This window comes from Centroberyx affinis, unplaced genomic scaffold, assembly GCF_046629955.1.
Source record: "Centroberyx affinis isolate AG114_WGS23_722 - 3 ecotype Tasmania unplaced genomic scaffold, CSIRO-AGI_Caff_v1 ptg002418l_1, whole genome shotgun sequence".
Lineage (NCBI taxonomy): Eukaryota > Metazoa > Chordata > Actinopteri > Beryciformes > Berycidae > Centroberyx > Centroberyx affinis.
Window position 1 is genome coordinate 17448 of NW_027280664.1, and position 24402 is coordinate 41849.

The following is a 24402-nucleotide window of genomic DNA, read 5'->3' on the forward strand; positions in this document are numbered from 1 at the left end:
TTGTATCATATTTTGTGTACATTTCACCATTATCCTAGAAAAAACTGCCAGACTGCCAAGTCGTTTAAAATTACTTACGATTTAGTTTTAGAGCTGATGTAAGTTCTAATTTTCTCACTTAGTAGCTTATTAGCCTATCACTCAACATAGTGTATGCTAAAGTGTTAGCATGAAGCCTACTGTCACTCAACATCGTGTATGGTAAAGTGTTAGCATAGAGCCTATCACTCAACATTGTGTATGCTAAAGTGTTAGCATGAAGCCTACTATCACTCAACATAGTGTATGGTAAAGTGTTAGCATGGAGCCTATCACTCAACATAGTGTATGCTAAAGTGTTAGCATGAAGCCTACTGTCACTCAACATTGTGTATGCTAAAGTCTTAGCATGAAGCCTACTATCACTCAACATAGTGTATGGTAAAGTGTTAGCATGGAGCCTATCACTCAACATAGTGTATGCTAAAGTGTTAGCATGGAGCCTATCACTCAACATAGTGTATGCTAAAGTGTTAGCATAGAGCCTATCACTCAACATAGTGTATGCTGAAGTGTTAGTATGGAGCCTATCACTCAACATAGTGTATGCTAAAGTGTTAGCATAGAGCCTATCACTCAACATAGTGTATGCTGAAGTGTTAGTATGGAGCCTATCACTCAACATAGTGTATGCTAAAGTGTTAGCATAGAGCCTATCACTCAACATAGTGTATGCTAAAGTGTTGACATGGAGCCTACTGTCATTCAACATGATGTATGCTAAAGCCAATGTTCTACTGTGGATGATTTTGGCATCTATGTTCTCATCACTTAACAGGTAAGTTGACCAATGAGTCAATCTCCAAAAAGCTTGGTGTATTCCTTTAATTAAAGCCCAAGAAACAAACTCCTGATATGCATCTTCCCTGCATCTCATCTCATACCTGCATACTACCATCATGCGACGGCTGAGCAACATGCATGTTCAAAGCAAAACCCCAACAATCAACCCGCTTCGGTGTGTTACAGCCCTTCCATGAAATATCTTCCAAAACTGCTGCGAGGATAGTTAGCAATCTGAGAACACAGCAGCCAAGCTGTTGTCAGGTGAAAACCTCCCAATTCCAATTTTGGTGATTTTCACGTTTTTACTTAATGGAAGGGTGGAGGAGGTTGTCTTTGCAGTCCCTCCAGGATTCTGCAGAGGGGTTTTTTGCAGTTAATGCGACCAAAAGTGCTTGATTTTGTGGAGTATTGTGTCTTTTGCAGTAAAATGGTGGGAATTGGTAAAAATGACAAGTCAAGGAATAAAAATGGTACTCAAGTGGCTCTAAGGAAATAGCATATATAATCACTTCCTTTGATAATAAGGATACTGCATATCACTGCTGGAAATACTTCAGCTTTTTTATTTCAAGTTTGCAAAACTTTCTTACGACCACGGAGTCTCAAACACGAGTGCAAATTCCTTTTCTACAACAATTCAAAAGTGAGCTTCAAATTTTCCAAACTCGCTTCAAGCATTCAAAACTAAGTTTCAAAACTTTGTGACAGTTATCAAAACTGTGTGACAGTTATCTGACTCCATATAAAACACAAAGCCGTGTCTGTCTTAACACAGGAAAGGCCATGCCATGCTCAATTGGTGGCATTTGAATTTTAGCATTCAAATATCTCAGATTCTATACAAAGTCTTGCTACGATTTTCAAAATTATACAAGGAAATTACATAATTATTTACCCTCTTCAAGTGTAGTCCATTGGCCTTTCTAGTGCTAATTCCTGAAAACTTGCCACTTTTTAGGTTTTCACCTCACAGCAGCATTATGGCTGCATCAGATATGGAAGTATGGGTCAACATGGGTGTATCTATAGATGCAAACACAAAGATCCCAATCGGGAAAAGTGCACGTTGTAAAATGTAATAACCTATAACTACTGTAAACACATTTTGGTGACCAGCCAATGTTATGAAACCGCTAAGCAAGGCTGCAAGGCCGGCCAGTTGAGCTTCTAGGAAAATGAAATATAATGATCAGGATGTCGGTTGGTGTGGTGTGACATCACGTGTCCCAGCGTGATCGGCAGCCGTGCCTCCTCCTTCCCCTTTGCTGCCAGGCCGGGCATCGCTCAGGGCAAGGCTGGCCGTCAGAACGCAAGGGGAGGAGAAGTACCAAAGAATTTCACTTATTATAGGGAAGTAAGGCTCTTGCTATTTGCAGTCACTTTCCGACTTTCTGGGTTCGGCGCTGTTTTCCGTTTTCCTCTTTTCAACCGTGTCTTTCACTGACAAATCTCGGTCTGTTTCGGTCTCTCTTCTCTCTTACCACGCGTACACGCAGATGTGAATTCTGACTCTCTCTCTCTCTCACACACCAGACATAGACATAAATAAGGATCCTCTCTCTCTCTCTTTGTCTCTCTCTCACTCTCTGACATCCTGTGCTCTGCCTCGTAGCCCAGAGGCAGCGGGTTTGACGTCACAAAGGAATGCATCACAAGAAGTTGTGTTGTCTGCTCTATGTGTGTGTGTGTGTGTGTTTGTGTGTGTGTGTGTGTGCGTGTTAAGGGGGATAGGGGGCTTGGCGCTTTCACGATGTACTTGCACTGCAATGTCTGCACCCTGGCTTGCTGAAACCACACACACACTCACACGCAAACTATTCAAAAAGTCACCTCCTCACACCCAACATGATAACACGTATGATTTTGCACACTCATGCTCATTCATAGATGTGCTGTATGGTTATAAAGGGACTGAGATGATTTGGCAAAATGGTGCGACAGGTGCAAAGATGGACAGAATAAAGGAGGATTTTACTTCACATACTGAACAATCTCCCTTTTTTCCCAGAACCAGACTTGTTCTTTTTTTTTTTTTTTTTTTATGGGAAAAAAAGAAACAGCACCAAGGTATGTGCATCACAGAGTTCAGCATCAACTCCAGCCTCATGATTTCCAGTCACAACCAATGAAATAGCAAAAGTAGCCCATGGCCAAAACAAAGACAGACTCTACAGTAACTACAAAAAAAAAAGGAAAAAAAAAGTGTCCACTCATTTAACCTTTCCGCAGCAAATCAATTTCTGTCCATTCCACGGCTGAGTCATTGTTTCTGTCAATTCCACAGGTCCTCAGGGTGAGGGTGGGGGGTGGGGGGGTGAGGGGGTGGGGGGGGAGTGGGGAATAAGCTCAGTATTTACCGCAACAGGCCCTGATCCCTCGCTCTACTTCTTTTGTCTGCTTGCCGGTCAGAGTCTGGCAAAAAAAAAGAAAGAAGAAAAACAAGCTCCGGCGGTCAGTCACCCCCATTTCCACCCGGAGCGCTCGCTCGCCGTGACCTCACTTCCAGGAAGTGACGGCGGCGTCGGCCAATCGGCCTCCGGCGGCGTGGGGCCCTTTCCTCAAAAACACAGGGAGCCGATCTGCCGTTCCCGCCCGCCCACCCGCCCACCGCGGCCCGGCCCTCTTCACTGTGCACAATAAGCAGAGCGCTATTTTAGGAAATGGAGGTTAAGAGGGGTCACGTGGCTCCAGACACTGATAGAGACAGACGGAGGGAATTGTGGGTGTTGTTGTAGAGCAATCGGAGGTAAGGGGAGGGAGGGAGGGGGAGAGAGAGAGAGAGAGAGAGAGAGAGAGTGAGAGAGAGAGTGAGAGAGAGAGAGAGGCACTGAATGCTGATTGTTATCATCTGATTGACCGAGACAGAGCACAGCTAAAAGTGGCTGCTTGGGTCTAGCAAGTGGAGTTATAGATAATGGTGCACACACACACACACACACACACACACACACAAAAACACTCACGCTCACCCACATACACAAACAAGCACATGGACACACACAGAGACACACACTAATGTCCTTAAGACAGACACATATGGACACAACACTGAACTAGCATAGACATACCCACACAAAAACGCGAGTAACAAAGGTTTTGAGGAGTCTCAGCACACACTAACACACACACAAACACACACACACACACACACACACACACACACACACACACAGGCCCCCTGGCATTCAGATGTGAATTACTGACAAGTGTATTTTGTCTGCACTATGCTACACTTATGTAAAGCTAAAGTGTCTTTATGCCAGTCTCGAGCTATGCAGTGCTGCCAACTTGGCACACTCAAGAAAAAACATCACTTAGTGTGTGTTAGCTGGGAAGTCTTGAGAAAATAATGTTAGCTAAAATGCATCGTAACAGAAGTGGTGCCCAAAAACGAAAAACAAACTAAACAAAAAAAAAACAAAAAAACAACATGGCTGAGAGATAGGTTGCTAAACTGCCCAAGTTTGATAAATTCAAGCCTTTGTTAAATCCAGCTGTTGCCGGGGAGGAGCAGCAAGACGGACATTTTGAAGACGATGCTAGCTTTGTGGCTGCTAGCATCACGTCACCACCTGCTTTACCGACTGCAAGCCTGACATAAGGTAGAAAATTCATAGCCAGATAATTTGCCTGCCAGATAATGATTATTTATGCTATTATACAGACACTGTTTCAACAACCTAGCAATTACAGTTAGGCTAACGATTGCAATTCCTAGCTGTGTCTTGCTAATGTTAGCTAGCATTTGTTACCTTTCTCCCTTGTCTGTCGGGAGCGTATCTATGTTCCCAGGGTCCTATCTTCCCCAGGTTTATATGGCACATAATGGGAACATGACAAAGGGTCCTATGTTCCCAGGGTACTATGTTTAACCCTAACCCTAACCCTAACCAACCATATTAAGCAAATACAGAGCTGGGGAACATCTTTTTCAGGTTCCCATTATGTGCTATATAGAGCTGGGGAACATAGGACCCTGGTAACATAGGACCTTGGGAACATAGGAATGACTCCCGTCTGTCCATCCAATACAGCTGTATCCGGACATACTATATTTGATGCTGTCTTAATATAAATTCATGCTACATCATTCACTCCCTATCAGTCCTGACTCCTTATCAGAGATCTGACAAGTGCTGAAATAATGGATGGTGGCCATTTTATGAGGGCAAAGGTGTAGCAAGTACATCTGTTTGTTCACGTAAAAAGTATTTTTCACAGGTGCTTATGTTCAAATTATCCTTACAACAGAACCAGAATTTTTTACTCGCAGGCATAATAGGCATAATAGTGTAAAATTGGTACTCATTATTCCCAAAATTGAATTACATTCAGTCCATTTTGTGATGTGGGCAGGTTGGGGTACGGGGGCCGTATACCAGCTCCTGCACTTACTTGTGAACCTCTTATGCCAAAGCAATTACACACACACACATGCAAATACACATGAGTAGCAGGATTTTGGCAGATTCATCATACACACACACACACACACATTTACATAAATATCCTTCAGTACTCAAGAGACAGATACACATTTATGCATGCACACATGAACACACAACATTTCACTACTGCATACATACTCACCCAGCACACACACAAATACCCTCATTATTTTTAGGAACACAACACACACACGTAACAAAGGGTTTTAACAGTCTCAGCACACACACACCTTGTCCTTCAGTGCTTTATGAACAGATACACACACACACGCACATACAAGTCTACACAAGTATGCATAGCATAGCCCAAAAACACGCAAATGCACACAAGTAACAAAGGGTTTAGCAGTCTCAGCACATGCACACACACACACACACACACACACACCACATTCTTCTTCCACTTCCTGCACGGAGGGAGAGTGCATCCACAGTTCAGCCCCGCTCGGTCTTCCTCCTCTCACCGCCATCACACTGACTGCCGCTGCATTAGTCAGCTGCTTACTGGACGGCATGTAGCAACAAACTGTGTCCAAATCAACCACTGACCCGGATAACTTCAGTCTGCTGACGTCCTCAGGACCGTACCGAAAGTGGTGAAAAGTTTAGAAGCCCCGAACGAGCGCGCCGAAGTCTGGGCGGGACGGCTTCAGCGGGGGTAGCAGTGGGAGTCATCTTCACAGCTATATAGAAAGGTATAGAAGCAGGGCTGACGCAAATGAACGTACGCTTTGAGTCCGTGAAGCATATGGTCAGTAGGTTTTGGGCAACATCTGGAATACAGTATGAAACTAGACTGGTAGTGAACTAGGGCTGGGCGATATGGTTTAAATCAATATCATGATAATCATAAGGATTTTTCTCGATATCAATATATATCACGATATGGTTCATGTATGCAAAATCACGTTAAATAATCAAATTAATATTCATCTCATCGAACCAAATGGTGATGTTAGGTGTGATGTCAAACAAAACGGAAATTTTCAAATAATATTCCTACCATACCTCATTTTATGAGAGTTTTAAAGTAAAATTTGCTTGTCATCATCAATTTAGACAGCAGAAATGTGTCACGATATTAAAATATCTTCATATCATCACGATATGATTCCACTGAAAGACGATAAACAATAATATTGAATTATCGCCCAGCCCTATAGTGAACCCATATGGCACCGATGTGTCAGTCCTAGTGGTAGAACCTCAGATTTAGGTCTGTATTTGACGGACCAGGCTGGACCCGATGAGCTTGGATCGGACTGAATTTCTCACTTAAATTATAACAGCCATTTTCGACCTGGACCCCATCATATCGATGGATTCTGACCCAAATCGCCTCAACTGCGTCACTATTGTGTTCCGTCTTGTTTGCCGGGATGCGGGGCTCTAAGATACAGTCCTACAGGGCCAATGGACGCTCCAAAAATCAACCCCAAAAGCACCCAAAGCATGTCTGTTTTCAACACATCGGTTGCTTGTTCAGAAATGAGACATGTCGGTAAAAAGATGTAAACAAAACCATGTTTTGATGCTACCTTGGCCATTGCTTTAGCATTTCCTTCTTTAATCTTTGCCAGCTGGCTGCAGCTGCCTGTCTAGACGTGTGCCCCTGTGTCAAGAAAACTAAATGCAAAAGCAATAGTGAAAGTTGTCAGGTCATGGATAAACTGAAAATGAAATGAAATGAAATGGGTGCTTATATCTCTTGTCTTGTACGCTTAAAGATTATTTTTTAATTGCCAGAAATCTATTTGGAAGCAAAACCTACATAAAATAAAATGAAAATTCACATCAGGGGAGTATTCAAGACCAATGTTCCCTCTAGGCTGACAGCCTAGTGAAGTAGGTCTAATCATTAATCACACTGACCAAATAATCTTGTTAGTCATCAGTCATTGCTCCACTTTGTCCCCACAAGTTCAGCTGATATAAGCAGGTTTGGAAGTTTTGGTGGCAAATTATAGCAGATGCAGAGACTTTGCCACAGCTAAAGGTTTAGTGAACTGGGTTGAGCTCACAAAAACATTTACCCTTAAGCCGCGGCCACACTGATCCGTCAGAAAACGGACAGAATTATTGACGGATAGATTTCTGTCCGTTGGGCTGTTTTGGAACGTCAACATGTTCGCTGATTTAAAAAACCAGTAGGAACATCTCGTATTTGCTAAACGGACGGTAACAAATCCGTCCGTCCAGAAAAAGTGGGTTGAACTTTCTGTCCGTCAAAACAGACGGAAATCTGACGTAGACGGACGCGTCATCAGCGCTGCCCAGACAACAGACAGGTCTCATTGAAAATAAACTGAAATGAATGGAGAAGGACAGACAAAACAGATCAGTGTGGCTGTGGCCTTAAAGTGCAGTTTAGGTTTAAATCCATTTTTTTCCGCTTCCAGTTGGGAACCAGGCTCCAAAATTCCCAGCCCACGTCAAACTCTAATAGGGAATATCATGACTAGATCTGTCTTGACCGCACAGACTTGTCTGCCTGATAGAGGAGGCGAAACCAACAATGTCGCCACGGAGACACCGTGACAGATCTCCATGGCAACAGGACTCTGTTTGGTATTGTTTGTTGTTCAGAAACAAGAGTGTGTCAGTTGCAGAAATGACTCGCACCAGCGGCGGCCTAGATATGGGTTTGGTGCTGGCACTGACTCAACTCTACAGCAGTTACCGTCTTGGGAAAGTGAGTGGAGCTGTCAGGTATTTGCGCATGGAACATAACCATTGTAAAATTACCTGATTGATAAAGCATAACCATGTCAATCCTGGGTAAACACTGACTATTTACATTCCCATGTTCTTCACGTCATTAAACAAGAGCCCCGGGCCTGCTTGAATTCAGTGCAGCCTAACGGTTTGGCACGTTAGGCTGCATTTCTCAGCTTTCTCAGCAAATTCACTCAAGTTAATCTCCTTGAAAAAAAGCTGAGAAATTTTAAAGGAAGTCCAGCAGTTGCAAGGAAGCTGCTCTGACATCATTACCAATGAAATGACCATGCCTTTCAAGAAAGTCAAGGAAGTTACGGCTATAAAGTCTACTATAGATCATATGCATTATGCACAACTGGTAGCAACGCCTGCCTTACTTCCCAGTATCAGAGTAAAGCTAAGGCCACACTAGATGATTTAACGCAGATTCTAAGCCTGATTTGAATCTGGGCTAGTTAGAGTTAGTGTTCAAACTTGTTTTCCAAACATGTTTGATTTTGTCAGGACTTGTGTATTGCGAAGCGGTACAAGACTCACCAAGACTGAAATCTGAGAGTGACAGTGGCAGTAGATACAGGGGTAAGAAAAAAAAAAAATGAGCCAGAGGAGAAGTCAGTTTAACCACAACAACAGCCACTCACATAGATAGTTAAGATCAGCAAGATTCACTACTCCACTGGCTCCACTCTTGATAAATTGCTATGCAATTTCATTTGGAGGAATACATATCATATAAAATAGTAGAAAATGGCAGCATGCCTGGATCAGTCCACATAAGTTTGCAATTACAAAGTAGCCTAAGTGAAAAAAGTCTCATACAAAATTCCTCTTGTAACGGTGCCACTTCAAACATACACTTGTAATGTAAATGTAATCTGTAGCTTCTGTACTATGAAGCGATAGACCAGCTGTATTTACAGTGAACTGTTCTGTACGAACGGGTAAACATTTTGGAATGGCAGAATCAGGTAGTGTGTGATCCCTCGATTTCATCTTTGTCCCGTCGCCTAGTGTGAACAGATTCCCGACTGGACGACAAGCGTTTAGTGTGAACTGCCCTTGTCCTAGGCAAGACTGGAACAGGTCTTGTAGTGTGACCTATGCTTTAAGAGGCAAGGGTTCATCAGTGTGTTGCTCAAGGACACTCTGACAGGACATGTGGCTAGCAGGGATCTAACCTTTGAGATACAAGACAGTCTCTAAGGACTCGGCCGCCCTGCCATGATAACATGCACGATGCTGAAGTCAGCCCCACAAAGCCGCTCTCTCCCTCTTCACTCTGCACCTCACTTAATTATGTTTTCTCGATAATTTGACACTGTAACTACATCTCCATCTCTCACCGCATTTTTCTCCGTATGCTTCATTTATCATTCCTCACCCCCCACCCCCACCCCCACCCCCACCCCATCCCCCCCATCTCTGTTAGGGTTAGACCGATATATCAGTTTGCCAACGTATGGGACCGATACTGGCTTTTTATTAAAAATCAGATCTGGTCCAGTCAGTGTCATCCACTTCTGATATGATGTTTGATTGATTACATATTTATTGTAGAATTGATCAATACTACAGTGGTTGTCTATGGGAAGACCTAACCTGAACTCAGTCTAATGAGACATTTTGATCAGATTCTCATGCATGAAAATGTTTGTATTATTATTATGTATTATTATTAATGTCAGAAGTAGCAGCAGTAGTAGTCATATACTGTCATTTGTTGGCATATATAGATATATATAGCCTATATATATAGATCTTTTTCACTTATTCTCAGTATCAGTAAGTTCTACTGCTACTATTGCTGTTATTTTGCACACAATGCCGTAATCTTGCTTTTTTCATTATTCATACATTGCTACTTAATATGTTCTAGTGTTGTAACTGTCGGTTACCTACATTATGTTTAATACCCCTCATTTGCTCTAATTTTTAGTTGTGTTTTATTTTTTGCTATCCTATTACTATTTGCTGCTGCAGAAACCCAATTTCCCAATGGGGATCATTAAAGTTTCATGCTGTTTCAGAGGCTTTTCCACCTTGACAATATTTGTTTTGTTTGTTTTTCAGGGCTTTTGGCATGAAAATTGATATATTTAAAGATACTGAATATCGGCTATCGGCAGGTTCAATCCAAAAAAATATCAGTATCGGCCTTCAAATACCCGTATCGGTCGAACCTTACTCTCCTCTATGCTCTCTCTACCTTCCTCCCTCTCGCCCCCCCTCCTGCTCTGCACCCGTAGGCGAGGGGAGAATTCCGGCAGGGTGGGGGCTTTCCCCAGGAAGAACGGGAGCTTTGTCCCCTGAGGGACGAGGCCATAGGCTGACAGACAGTCTGGCAACCTCTGACCAGGCAGCCAGCGAGAGAGGGAGGGAGGGAGGGGGAGAGAGAGAGGGAGAGAGAGAGAGAGAGAGAGAGAGAGAGAGAGAGAGAGAGAGAGAGAGAGAGAGAGAGAGAGAGACAGAGAGAGAGAGAGAGAGAGAGAGAGAGAGAGAGAGAGAGAGAGAGAGAGAGAGAGGATAATCATAGTGCACGAGATGTCAACTCACGGTGAAACTGGAGCTTGCTCCACTGGAGTTTCGTCTGAGTTCACAGTCATTTTTTCATCGAGCATAAAAATTAGGCAGTGTCAATGAGTTCGCATGAGAGTCCACAACGAACTGATGACAAGCCTGCGAGTTTAATATTTGTCATTCACTTCAACACGCCTTCAAACCAGTTGCTGCCCTCACAGAAAAGAATTACAGTAATTCTATAATACATTATAGAATTATACTATTCAAATATTGCAACAAAACTGTAAGTCCCTGCAAGGATATTATAGGAATATTACAGTGATACCATAAGAAATATCATACTATAAAGTCACTATTGAGTACCACAGACACACTATAAGCCTCTATAGGAATATTATATATTATATTATAGAATATTATACATTTTTTATTAGTGATATGGTTTTATGTCCTTTCCAGTTGTTGCCCTGTACAGTCAAACCTACGACCAGAGTCAGAGTCATAAAACAGGAAATAGACCAAACTTTGCTTCCACTATACAACCAGAACAGCATTGCTTTTATCAAGCACATTCAGGCAAACAAGTCACAAGCTAATCATCATGAGAGCAACGCTCCAAAACACGCCCCCCCAACACACACACACACACAGGGGAATTTTCAGTTTCTGGGCATCCACATCAAAGCTGTCAGAGGGGGGTTATAAATGATTCCCTGTGTAAAGTAGCTGGTGCCAGGTAGAAGGCTGTAGGGTCTTGAAAACGGTCACTTATTAACAAGCCTCCAGTCCTCATGTGTTGAAGTTTAACCTCCATTAGCGCCATTTTCTCTGCAACTCAGACTGGGGGGGTCATTACTGGGCTGACCCCAGATGCTCTGAGGTCAAGGCAGGTAGTGCTGGGAGGTAAGTTTGATATTCTGGGACCTTGAATAAGATGCACCTGAACACAGCCAGAGAGAAAAGGCATCAGTAGCCTACTGTGTGGGTCTATATGGCCGTGCCAAAGTCTGCCTGCGCCTAATGAAAAAATTACCATAATATTCCTATAGGAGCTTAAACAGTGTCTGTGGTACTCAGTAGTGAGTTAATAGTGACCTTATTGTACTATCTCCTATGTATCTCCTATTGTATCTCTAATTTTCCTATAGAGATTTGTAGTATGTCTGTAGTGCTCAATAGTGAGCTTGTAAGTTTTAGTTATGTAAACATTTCTGGGAAGCAGAGCTGTTCTGGAGGCAGAAATAATCTGATTGGTTGAGTTAAACCAGAATTGTTCTGGTTAAGTAACAGACTGAAGCCCAGTAAATGATGTAAGAGAGGAAGAAGCTAATATTATGAAGCCTATCACTCTTGCTACTATAGCTGACAAAAATACAATCTATCCATACTAAGTTATCTAGGTTAGCTAGTTAGCCTAACTGTCCTTTCAGGTTCAAACTAGCCATACTAGCCTATAGCTGTCATAAGATAGTTAGCTAGCCTAGCTGACTTTCCAAGTTCAACTAGCCAACTGAATGAATGAATTTAAGTCATTGCCATTTACATTTTTGGACTTACATTTTGATCTTCAAAGTTCCTTCTTTGCAATTCAAATTTGCCAGTTGGCCAACTTGCTCTTTGAAAAACTGAGGTTCTTTGGCTCCGCCCACTGAGGTTTAACTCAACCAATGAGATTATCTCTGCCTCCAGAGCTGCTCTGCCTTTTAGAAATGTTTGGATAACTAAAACACCGATCTGCAGTTTATTGTTCTTTATGGTGTTTTTTTTTATCTCCTATGGCAACACTACAATACTCAGTAGTGAGTTTATAGTGACCTAATCACACTTTATGGTATATTTTTTAATCTCCTCTGGTATTAGTATAGGATTTCTGTGTTATATTTTTTGACCTATAATAGCTGCATGATATTTGCATAGTATCCTTGCAAAATTATAGGATTACTATAGTTCTTTTTAAGGGTGATTTATCTGTCAGGGAAATTTCACAGAAATATGTTCCAATCATCTCCTTCATCCCAGATATAATGAAATAAACACTCTATCTTTACTATGTAGATGATCAGTGTAGCTCAACTTCCTTTCCTGCCTTAACTCTCCGAAGCAAAAATGCTCTAATCCTTATAACCATTTTCATATCCATTTTCCCACAAGCATCATGTAGATTTTTGCAAATTTGTATGGGAACTGTCTTGTGATCTGTGCAGCGAAAAACAAGGCCAAGCTGAGCTGGTGAGAATGAGGTTTCAGACTGGAGAAAAACACAAAAAAAAAAAAAAAAAACAGAGAGAGAGAGAGAGATCTCACTCTGGCCGAGTTCTGGAAACCTCGCCACTTCCTGTGCGCTCTGACCTTCCAGTGTCTGCTTTTTCCTCTTTCTCCTCCTCCTCCCCTGCAGTTCTGTTGTTCCGCCCGCTCACTCATCCTGCTCTACACACACACACACACACACACACACACAAACACACACACACACACTGCAGCTTTCCTGACTAAGCGTGGGTGTGTGATCATTGTGTAGATGCATTAAATGTAGCTCAACCTACATCTCTATATATATACACATTGTGTCTGTTGTACAACTGATCAACATTGTACTGTTTGTCTATGGGAAACCTTTTTTCCCCCCACTATTATTACCATTAGTATAATCATCCATGGAGTTTCAATGGAGATTTTAGTGTCCCATGATGATCTAAATGCTGTTTCAAAGGCTTTTCCACCCTGACAAGAACACAATCCTGTGGGAAACACTGAATCCTTGTTATTTTTTGCGCACACGTGCACCCAGCATCTCCTGCTGTGTGTGTGTGTGTGTGTGTGTGAATCCCTTTGCCAGATCCTACCTGCTCTTCAATCCAATCTGAGCCTGGGATCTGCGGATGCAGGCTGGCAGCCGCCTTTTCCAACATAAAGAGAGCGGGGGAACAACGCAGCAGGGCGGCTGGCGGAGCTGTACGCCGAGTTAGGCTACCTAACTCCCTGCTGCCTTATCACACACACACACACACACACACACACACACACACACACACAGACAGCCAAGAGCAACACAGCTGAGCTCTACCCTCGGTGACCCCCTTCCACTCTCTGCCAGGGCACCCGAGCACCCCTCCGATGTGCCAGTCAGCACGCCGGCGCTGAAGATGCGCCAGTGTTTACGGATGGGTTGCTTCCTGACGATGCGGTTTTTGCTACACTGGACTTCTGGGGTGACGCCTTGTGCTGATTTCAAAATGCTTAGTATCCGCATAATGGTTTAGTTACTCAGCGTATTGGCTGAGTAACTAAGTCAACTTAGATGCCAGGATCATGCTTAGTCCCTAATGCGTTTATATCGCTGCAGGATCTCATGGCTTGAACGTACTGAGATGAAACTGATTACTTCCCACTGAGCAAAAGACGTGATTTCAACGTCGCGTCTATGCTTTAGCTCTCATATAGCCCAGGATCATTACGGCTATGTATAGACCTATATTAGACCAAGCAGTAAATACATTATTACAATGAATAAACATCTGTAAATACCAAAAATATGCACCAGAGAAGTCCTGTAGACTAGCCTACAAGATAATTTATCTGAGCACAAGAAGTAATTTCAACATTGCGTCTATGCGTAGCTCTCATATAGTCCAGGATAATATTGTCTATGTATAGACATCTAATAAACTTTCACTTTTCAACCCCATTTAAACTTAATTTAGCCTAGACGGCTATGGCCATTTAGACGTGTTGTAAACGTCTAATCAACGTAAAATTGCTCAGTGGGTTTGTCTTACCCCAGAGATCAGCTGTCAATCAAACAGTGTGTCCAGTACTGTGACGTCTTTCTCCTTGGATTTTCTGTTGATGCAGTTTGAGTTTCTATTCTCTTTGTCTGTTCAGCCATGGTGACTATCACTGCTCATGCTAACTACCCAGTTCTTCTTCTGTTTATTCCAAACAAACGGGAGGATTTTTCCCAGGAAAGACCTACCAGACACCGGGTGTTTAAAACAGCAAAGCTAACAGCTTTCATGAACTGGGTATAGGTTGACTCACTATTGTGTGATATCAAAAAGAGATAAAGAGAAATGTACTGCTATGAAAATGCTGCGGATTATTATAGGGTTAGGGCTTCATTCAGCGAAAAATTCATCACAAAAACTTCACAAAGATGCATGTAGCCAAGTTCACGCATGTATTATCAAGGCATAAATTGAACAAATCCCACGTGTGCAACACCTTCATCACACATACTGTACATTTCATATCTGAAATAATTAATTCACTTTCACAGGAGAGCAACACATTCAACAAATAACGTGTGATCACGGCTTGACACTGCAACTCAACAGGAACGGTAACCAAACACCGCTCTGCCTCTCTCCACACCATGAGAAAAAGTGCAGTATCTTTTTGCTTGAACATCCCAAACAGAAATGCTGTGTTGAATAAGAGTGCAGTGAAGTACCAGTAGCGGCCAATAAAAGATTTGAATGGCAAACTGACTGCAATAGTGGAGCACCTTTACCACCAAATTTACATCTGTAGATAGGATTTCTATTACACCCTCTTTACAGTGTTACCGCTTCACTTATCGCCTCGGCTACACACGTTTAAAGATAATACAGCTGGCTTAACAAAATAAGGGCGCACTATCAGACTTTATCGGGTTTAAAACGCCCTTATTTCCTTATACTAAATGCCTCCCATGCCATCGGCGGTGGCTAAAATGTTTAAATTGCCCTCATAATTCCCCTCGCTGAACCGGGGAATGTTGATGTGTGTGAGAACGAGCGCGTGTGTGTGTGCAGCGGTAACGGGGAGGGGACGGCCGGAGTTCGCCACACACACACACACACACACACACACACACACACACACACACACACACACAGGGGATGTTTTGAGTGCGCTGCAGTGTGGGGCGCTGGGGGCCCTGAATGAAAACATGCCGGTGGAGGGATGTATCAGATGTTTGTGCACTCGTGGAAAAAAAAAAAAAAAAAAAAAGACATGTTGATCCAAGATCTAACTGTGGCTTCTTCCTGAAAAAAGTCCTGTGAGTTCCAGCCCCGCGAGTGCTTAGCTTGGCACTTTCCCCACCGTTTCTAACTAAAGCCTCTGCAGAGTTTTATAGTGCGTGGCGATGCCTATAGCTGTTTTTGGGTGTATGAAGGCTTTGTGCCTTGAGTACTGGCGGTGTTAAGGACTAGGGTTCGACCGATATGGCGTTTTTGAAGGCCGATACTGATACCGATATTTTGGACTGAAGCTGCTGACAGCCAGTATTTTGCACCAATATCATTTTCATGCCAAACAAATGACAAGGATTCAATGTTTATAGCAGAATTTGGAAAAGCCTCTGAAACAGAATTTAGACTAGGGCTGGGCGATATGGTTGAAATCAATATCACAATAATCATAAGGATTTTTCTCGATATCAATATATATCACGATATGGTTCATGTATGCAAAATCACGTTAAATAATCAAATTAATGTTCATCTCATTGAACCAAATGGTAATGTTAGGTGTGATGTCAAACAAAACTGAAATATTCAAATAATATTCCTACCATACCTCATTTTATGAGAGTTTTAAAGTAAAATTTGCTTGTCATCATCAATTTAGACAGCAGAAATGTGTGTCACGATATTAAAATATCTTCATATCATCACGATATGATTCCACTGAAAGACGATAAACGATAATATTGAATTATCGCCCAGCCCTAATTTAGACCATCATGGGACACTAAAACTCTCCACTGAAAGCCACACAAATCAAATTATTTTAGGTGGGTAAGCAGCTCTTTAAGGCAGGGTTTCACTGCAGGTTTTATAGACTGTTAAAAGTAAGTAAGTAAATCCTCCCACACCACACTGGAATGAAATATCTGATATAAAATAATAACAATAAAAACATATTGACTAGCTGTGGTCAGGGAAGAACCTCCACCATATCAGAAGTGAACGACACCGACTGTCCGAAGTCCGTTTTTTAATAAAAGGCCACTATCGGCTCGCTATATTAGCAACTGAATGCACAAGCATGTGTGTGTGTGTGTGTACGCTATTGATGTGAATGTGAAGGGGTATAATCAAGTGCACTTGAGTTAAATTGTGTCTCATACCCAGACATATAGACAAAAAAAAAAGCGAGAGAAAGAGGCTCCTCTCTTCTCTGTGCTGTATTTACTTTCAGTGGAATTCCAGTTATGGCCTCTGGCTTCGATCCAAGGTCTCTCTCTCTCTCTCTCTTTCTCTCTCTCTCTGTGTGCACTTTCTTCAATGATCCTGTTTAATCAGCATCTTCCATACAGGCCAGTGCGCTCCACTGGTCATTAACTACAACTGTAACTCTGCCTCTTGTTTAAAAGTCCTCTAGGGGATAATGACTATTCACCTTAATCCATCACTGTAACAGCTGGCCTTAATGATCAAAAGTAAACTTCTTTTTAAAGTAGCAATGTGGTGGCAACTCTATCCTGCAGTGAAGATCATAGTTTTTCGATATGATGGTTTACTCAGAAGGCATGCTCTTTCCAACACATCCACTTGATTCGCCTGAACAGAATAACTTTCCACATTTCCTTACAGGAGAAATCCACCCTCGGATACTTTTGCACTCTTAGTCCTGGGATGCATTGAACAATACAGATTGATGAGATTTCAATCTGTATTGTTCAATGCATCCCAGGAGTCCCACGAGTTATTTTGTGATTGTTATTTGCTTTTTTGGTGAAACAACTTTCCCTCAACCTGCCTCGCCTACTTCTACTTCAGTTAGTGATTTCCTACATTTCCTAGAATGACCTGCACCCCTGCATTCAAAACACAACAGGTCTTGAGGCTGCATTGCATTCTGGTCTATTGACGCTACTATCGGTGGAGAAATTGGTCTCTCTGCCTATCTGCGATGGATTTCTCCCTGTATGGCTGTTGAACCTCAGAAGAATCTAGAAAGAAGCTCTTGCTCTTTGATTCTGAGGGACTGACACCAACACCTGACCTGTTTTAGCTACTTTTAGATCAATTTTAGAACTTTTCTGCTATCAAACTCCATTCTAGCTGAGTGTTTTATGGTGGATTTCTCCTTTAAAGAATGTCCGCACGTTAAGACGCTCCTGCACCTGTGTGTTAAACCTGTCAGCGCCGCAATCACGACGCACCGCATCATTGTAACACTGACAAGAGCGTCTTTTGAACTGAACCCCCCCCTCCCCGCGGCCTCCATCCGCCCCCCTTCTCTCTCACTGCACCACAACAGGATATTGCTCAGTGGCACAACAGGGCTACGGCTGTGCGGAGACAAGTAGGGGCAGGCCAGGGACAAAGATCCAGAGAAGAATTAAAAAACAAGAGGCAGGAGGAGGCAGGAGCGCGATACGATCTCCCGGTACAGAGAAAGAGGGATTGTGTTCGCTTGGCCTGCTTCATATACAAACACTACATTAGCGTACGCTTCTCTTTTTTTTTTTTTTGCGCAACAGGAGGTGTTTCCCGGGCCTTGGCGAGCCGCGTCAGGACGGCAAACGAGGGCAGGAAGGCGCTGAAGTGGGATAGGGAGAGGAATAGCGAGGGAGGGCGTTCGGAGGTAGATGGCAGACGAGCGAGACTGACAGGAACACCCACTTAATGCTTGTTCAAAAACCTGGTAGGGAGGTGAAAAGATGGGAGTGTAGAGAGGGGTCGGGGAGAAAGGTATTCCCAGGACATGCTGAACAAGGGATCCTTTACCTCAAACAAACCTTGAAACGGGGGAGTGGAGCTCCTGGTGCCCCATACCAAGGCCAAATTCTCAGAAACCTACAGTGCGGCATGTTTGCGGTCTCGTTCATTCCCAGTCAAACAAAGAGCAAGGCCTGATCTTTTCTCTTAACGTACAGAACGGAGACTATCCGAGGTGGTTTGGCGATCAAGGTACGGTAACTTTTGGATAACAGCCGGGGAATTATAAGCTGCATCACAAGAATGATAATAACTAGAAGGAAGCCCTGTGTGAACTCACGTGGCTCCATGTTTAGGCTAGCTAAGGACACTGCTACAGCTGAGGAAGGCACTTGTTATGCTGCAAAAAAAAAAAAAAAAAAGCAGGGACAAAAAAAGCTTAATCAGCAATACATCTCCCTTTAATGACAAGGTCCAGCGCGTACGTGTCCGCAGCGAGGGCCCGAAACACTGACGCAAGTCCTTCCCACAACCCCCCCCCTCCACACACCCCCACCCCCAGAGAGCATCAAAGTCCAAAGTGTGAGCAGTGACGGTGCTGAGATGAAATGCTCCCACTTGAATTCCTGACCTCTGCAAGCCAAGCTGATCGTTTTTCTTCCCTATCAACAGCACACTTGCCGGGCCTTTCAGTCGCTTCTGTTCTGCCCGCGCTTGCGTGTACGCCGAGGTTTTTTTTTTTACAGCCTCGCAGTCACATGATTGGGCTGCCGTCCAAAAAGACGTCTTGTCATAATAGTCATTTTATTGCTAAAGCTTGGGATGAGCTTCAACTGAATATGTGACTGAAACTCTTAATAAAAAGATTGCTCAAGATGATATACTGTATCTCCCTGAGACTGAACCGATTATTGACTAAATTCAGAACTCAAAAGAGAGAGATATAATTAAATTTCCTTCACTAATGAAATGTTTGACTTGATAATTCTCAAGCTATTGGAGCATATATTCTCATGAGGGGGAAGAAAAGGTTGCCTTTGTTCTGGATAGAGCAAACAGTTTCTTATAGCAGCTATACACCGGTACACCGTGTTCCATCGGTGCCATGAGGCCTTTGGTCAAAGAGACGCCCCGACAAATACGTCAGCACCCTTCACTCTAATCAGTCCAACACTGGCAAGACTGGGGAATAGGTTAGATTGATGAATGACTTGGTACTCTGAGCCATGTGGAGCGGAGGGAATCACAGTGATTTATAAGGGAAACTGGCCAACTGTTTACAGGCTGCTACTCGCCTCCATGGGGGTTTGTAAGCCTGTAGCAACACAGGACTGCTGACTTACTGTTGTTGGACTTGAGATCCCGGTGGATGACGGGGACGATGGCCTCGCTGTGCAGGTACAGCATCCCCCTGGCCACCTGCACGGCCCAGTTGACCAGGACGTGCGGCGGGATGCGGCGGCCCGCCAGCGCCCGGCTCAGCGGCCCGCCGGACGCGTACTCCATGATGAGGCACGGGTTGGGCTCCTGCAGGCAGACGCCCTTCAGCGCGATGATGTTGGGGTGGGTGAGCATGGCGAACAGGCGCGCCTCCTGCCTCACGTTCTGCGCCGTCACGCTCAGGTCCTCGTCCGGGTCCTGGCGGGCGGCCTTCACGGCCACCAGCTCGCCCTTCCACGTACCGCGATACACTTTCCCGAAGCCGCCGACGCCGATCACCTCCTCCAGGCTCAGTTCCCGGAAGTCCACGGCCTCGGGCTCGAACTCGGCCACCACCACGGCGGGGCCCAGCTCGCCGACCACGCCGGTGCCCGGCAGTTTCCCGTAGCCGCTGGGCTTGAAGGAGCCGTAGTTGGAGGGGAAGATGCCCACCTTGTTGTTGACCTTACCCGCCCACCAGCCCTCGTCCCCCGATATCTCAGAGTCCAGCGACAGGACTTCCACCTGGTCGCCTTTGCGCAAGGTGAGCTCATCTTTGCAGGACGCCTCGTAGTCGAACAAGGCCGTCCACACGGGGTTGGTGAAGTTCCCTTTTTGGGCTTGCTCCAAATTCTTCCAGTTCGACAGCGGGCCACGGCTGAATATGTTCTTCAGCGGCTCCATGGAGCCTCAAGCAGATGTTTTGACTGGATTTGATTCTGCACCCCAAGGGTTTGAAAATAAAGTACAAAAGAGTACTTTATTGCGCCTCTCTCCCTTTCCTGTCTTTCTTGTTGGTTCATCAGGGACCAGTGAAATGTGTTCAAAAGCTCGACCAACAAGCAGGATACAAGAGAGGATTCAAAGATAACTGAACAGCAAGCGTCTTTCATTCGTCTCGACATTGAATGCGAGGCTCTCCATTTGAAATTGCCATAATCAAACAAAAGCAATTAAGTGACTGACTCTGCCGAGTGTTTCAAAGCTCAGAAAGGCAGAATTGTCTCCATTGAATTTCTCTCTATTCAAGTGATGTGCTGTGCGGTTTCCCAACACATGTTTGAGCACAATATCATTTCTATGGGTCTATATTTAGTGGGCACTTAAGTCACCTCATTATGAGTGGATTGGCTAATCCTTATTCCCTCATTAAAAAATGGCACCCTGATTTCATTTTGATTTTAAAAAAGGTTAAAACTGTAAAGGCAAACATAAAATGACCATCGGCTTGGCTGTAAAACATTTAAACAACAGCCATTACGACTACAAGTGAAGGTTCCCACTGCATTTATCTGTCCATTTTGAGTTTTTATATATTTTTAGCCATTAAGTGCAGTGGCCACCACAAGCAGGAAGCGCTGAGAAGTGGAGAAGAATAGCAGGAAAGGAGCATTCAGTCCAGCCAACCCGTGTTTTACGACAACACAAGTTTCAGGGCTGACCAATTCGCATTATTAAGCCCACAGCTCGAATAACGGCGTCGGACCGCAACTCTGCGGCGCTCCCGCAGCGAATCCCGCATCCCTTTGGGCAGCAGTATCCATACTTACGGTGTTACCCGATGCGCACAAACACCGAGCCGTATCACTCCATAAAAAAAAAAACTTTGCAAGCACCGAGTTTGTAACAGGAAGAGCAATCCAAACCTGCTTGAGTTTACTTTCCAGAGAGAAACCGCGAAGTAAAAACAAATCCTGTTGTTGTCTAATTGGAGTTCAGCGCCTGGCCTGGCCCGGCTTGGCGGTATTGTTGTTATTACTGCAGTCGATATCCAAACAGCGCAACAACCCCATCATAACTTTATTGTCATATTCCTCTTCCTTGGTCAGTGTTCACTCGTCAGGACCTCGAACCACTTCTACGTCTGTGCTTACAGTCAGTAGAGAGGGTGGGGTTTCAAAACTTTTTCTCTCCCAACAGGAAAAGAGTCAGATGACAAGGCCTGGGTCAAGCTGGACACGATGAACGATGTCACTTCCGGTTTTAACTTTAAAAAATAAAACGCTTATTGACGCGCGTTGGTTGCAACGTTTATTGGAATGAGACGAGGAGCGGAAAGGTTGCCAACCCTAGTAGAAGTGCTGTTACTTTGTTGAAATTTTGATATAGTAGAAGTAAAGTAACTGATGTGAGAATCGACTTGAGTGAAAAGTAAAATGTAGCTCATTTAAATTGTTGACCACACAGACTGAAAGTCACCAAGTTACTTTTTTACCTTTTTTTTTTTTTTAAGAGGAACAGGACATCAAATGACTTGATTGATGACTGACAAGAATTTGGTCAGTGTGATAAATCATCAGACCTAGGTCACCAAACTATCAGCTTAGAGTAAACATTGTTGCTAAATGCTGATGTTAATTTTTTTAGTTATGCCTATGGCTTCCAAATACATTTTCACCGAGTTTTGCTTGTTTGTTTGCTCTCCATTATAATAAAAACTACAAGACCAAATGTGGACTCACTTAGGCTGAGGTATGGTGAGTGCCATAACTGGCCATACTCAACTGACACCCACTAAAGTGAACATTGTTACAAAATAAATTGCATAAACAAGCATGAATCAACACAATTAATAAAGATGTGTACTCTGTAGGTAATGGATCCGATTTAAAATGTAGTAAAGTATAATACTCAGGAAAAAACATAAAATTACTGACTTCAAACGATTCTTAAAAAACTATTAGTACATGTATAGAAGGAATTTGTAGTGACTGAAAATTTCTTTTATTATTTTTTCACCCAAAATGTCCTTTTCTCAGTGTGTATTCATAGTCATGTAGGTCTGTGCAAAATGACATGTACAGTATACGTATGTATAATAGTATCGACGTATGTGACGCTTTTATTTTGAAGGCACGAAGGCAAAGTCTTGTGAAAAAGTCCTGCTAGCTTCACGCGCCAAAAGCAGAGAGAGCTGGAGATGCGTCAAAGCAGCAGGAAATAGGCAGAACAATAAAGGAAGTTAAATGGTTTTTCTTCAAAATAAAAGCGTAAAATTGCTCACGTTTGGATTAAAATGATTAGTATTTGAGTTTTCAATCGTACAAAATCGTAATGTTTGGCTGTGATTCAGACATATTCTATTTCTATTCACTGCAGATTCCCCCCACAGCACACTCTTTATTTTCTCGTTGGTTCTTTTCAGAAATGTAGTATTTTGAAATTCATACCAGAAGTCCTATTTGTTTGTTCTGCCTAACTTGACACTAGTGGGACAGTTGGAAAGCTCTATTAACGGTACACAGAGGTAAATGAGCCTATTGACTGTGAAAGACACATATATGAGAAAACATTTTAATTCAGTAAAAAGCCATTTTAACACTCCAGTTGGTGATCATCATAAGGAAAACATCCACCAATATCAACAAAAATCACTTGTAGTTTCAGAAAAGCATGAATTTATGCTTTTTTTTTCCCCCATGAAAGATCTATCCTATACTTAATAGACCTATCCTCATATATCATCAAGTTGATAGGCTACTACACACTAAAATGTTTACTACAACTTCACCTCATAAAGATTAATGTCCAAGTAAAAAGGTGGGAAAACTCAATGCAGAATTTGCACAACATATGCTGTAAATTCACATATTTCTCATGTTTTTCTTTTGTTTCTATCTATATTTTCACAGTAACATATATTTATTTAACATCATACATATTTCCATCCACATTTCTTTGTCTCTGTCTGTTCTACTGATGTAGCCTAGCTAATGGTCGGGTTCTATTTAATACACCCCATTTGCTCTTTTTTCTTATTTATATCCCATTTCTTTCTTTGCTCCCACCAACCACCCAGTTTCCCCTCAGGGATAATTAAAGTTTCATCCATTTGAATCAATTGAGACATTAGGCGTCAGTGGCATGCTGTGCAAATAATCTGTTACTTGGGAAAAAAAAACACAAAAAAAACCTTAAATGAAATATTCCCATGGTCAAAGGAGAGAAGATAAAGTGCTTCTGTTGGGCTTCTGTGAGGAGGAATTTGTTGAAGGTGCTCGTTTAATTTGGTGTGACTTTGAAAAGAAAAGAGCTTCAAGGCAACAGATTTAAAAGGCCTTTATTGTATGGCAGGTTTAATTAATGATATAAATGCAGTTTGCTGTTCTAAAATACTACAAGTACTAAAATACTGCTCAAGTGGAAGTGCTGTTATTGTTATTTAAGATGTAGTTAAGTACAATGTTTCAGTCAAAACATACTTTCAGGCACTTGAGCCACCTAATGTCCCGCCAAAATCACCATGATACATTAAACATATTGATTACATCACTGATTACGCGAATTAATCCATTAAATAGCAAATATTTCTATGTCAGCATATTTGTCTTCACACCACACATGGGCGATATAAATATGAACTCTTACCTGTACCCTAAAGCATTAACGAGTTATAGTAGGTTCAAGAAAATCTGTTTTTCCTCATTATATATATATGCAAATATATGCAGCAAGGTGCTCCAGAATCTCATCAGACCATCTACTGTATAGGGGGAAACTGTGGTGTTAGTAGTTTCTATCATGTTGTGTTGACATAATGTCCCATATACCATGTACCATGGTAGAGGGACATGATACAAATACTCAAAAAGTATTTAAAAGTACAGCATAGAGAGTACTAGTGATTACTTCCACCCTTGCTGCCTGCTGAAGGCCACAGCACTGCTGCCATATGTTTTCATGTACTTTTGAAATAGCCATGCATTAGGTTTTTTTTGGTTGAAAAAAGAGTTATGGAACTCTTTTTTAATCACATTCTCCCCATGTTTTAAAAAGGTGCAGAGCGCTTAAAGGGAAGGTTCAGTGATTTTATAAGCCTA

The 24402-nt window shown here is 42.8% G+C and overlaps 1 protein-coding gene across 1 annotated transcript in view; it reads right to left on the bottom strand.

Annotated features, from left to right (window-relative positions):
- The window catches only part of LOC139656230 (mitogen-activated protein kinase kinase kinase 11), a gene marked incomplete at its 3' end in the record, with an annotated part of 38773 nt that extends 17349 nt beyond the window's left edge, over window positions 1–21424 (bottom strand). Inside the window, exon 1 of the mRNA XM_071533734.1 lies at window positions 19507–21424. Within this exon, the coding sequence (XP_071389835.1) occupies window positions 19507–20266 (760 nt within the window). The remainder of the gene's footprint in view (window positions 1–19506) is intronic.
- Between the last annotated feature and the right edge of the window lie 2978 nt (window positions 21425–24402).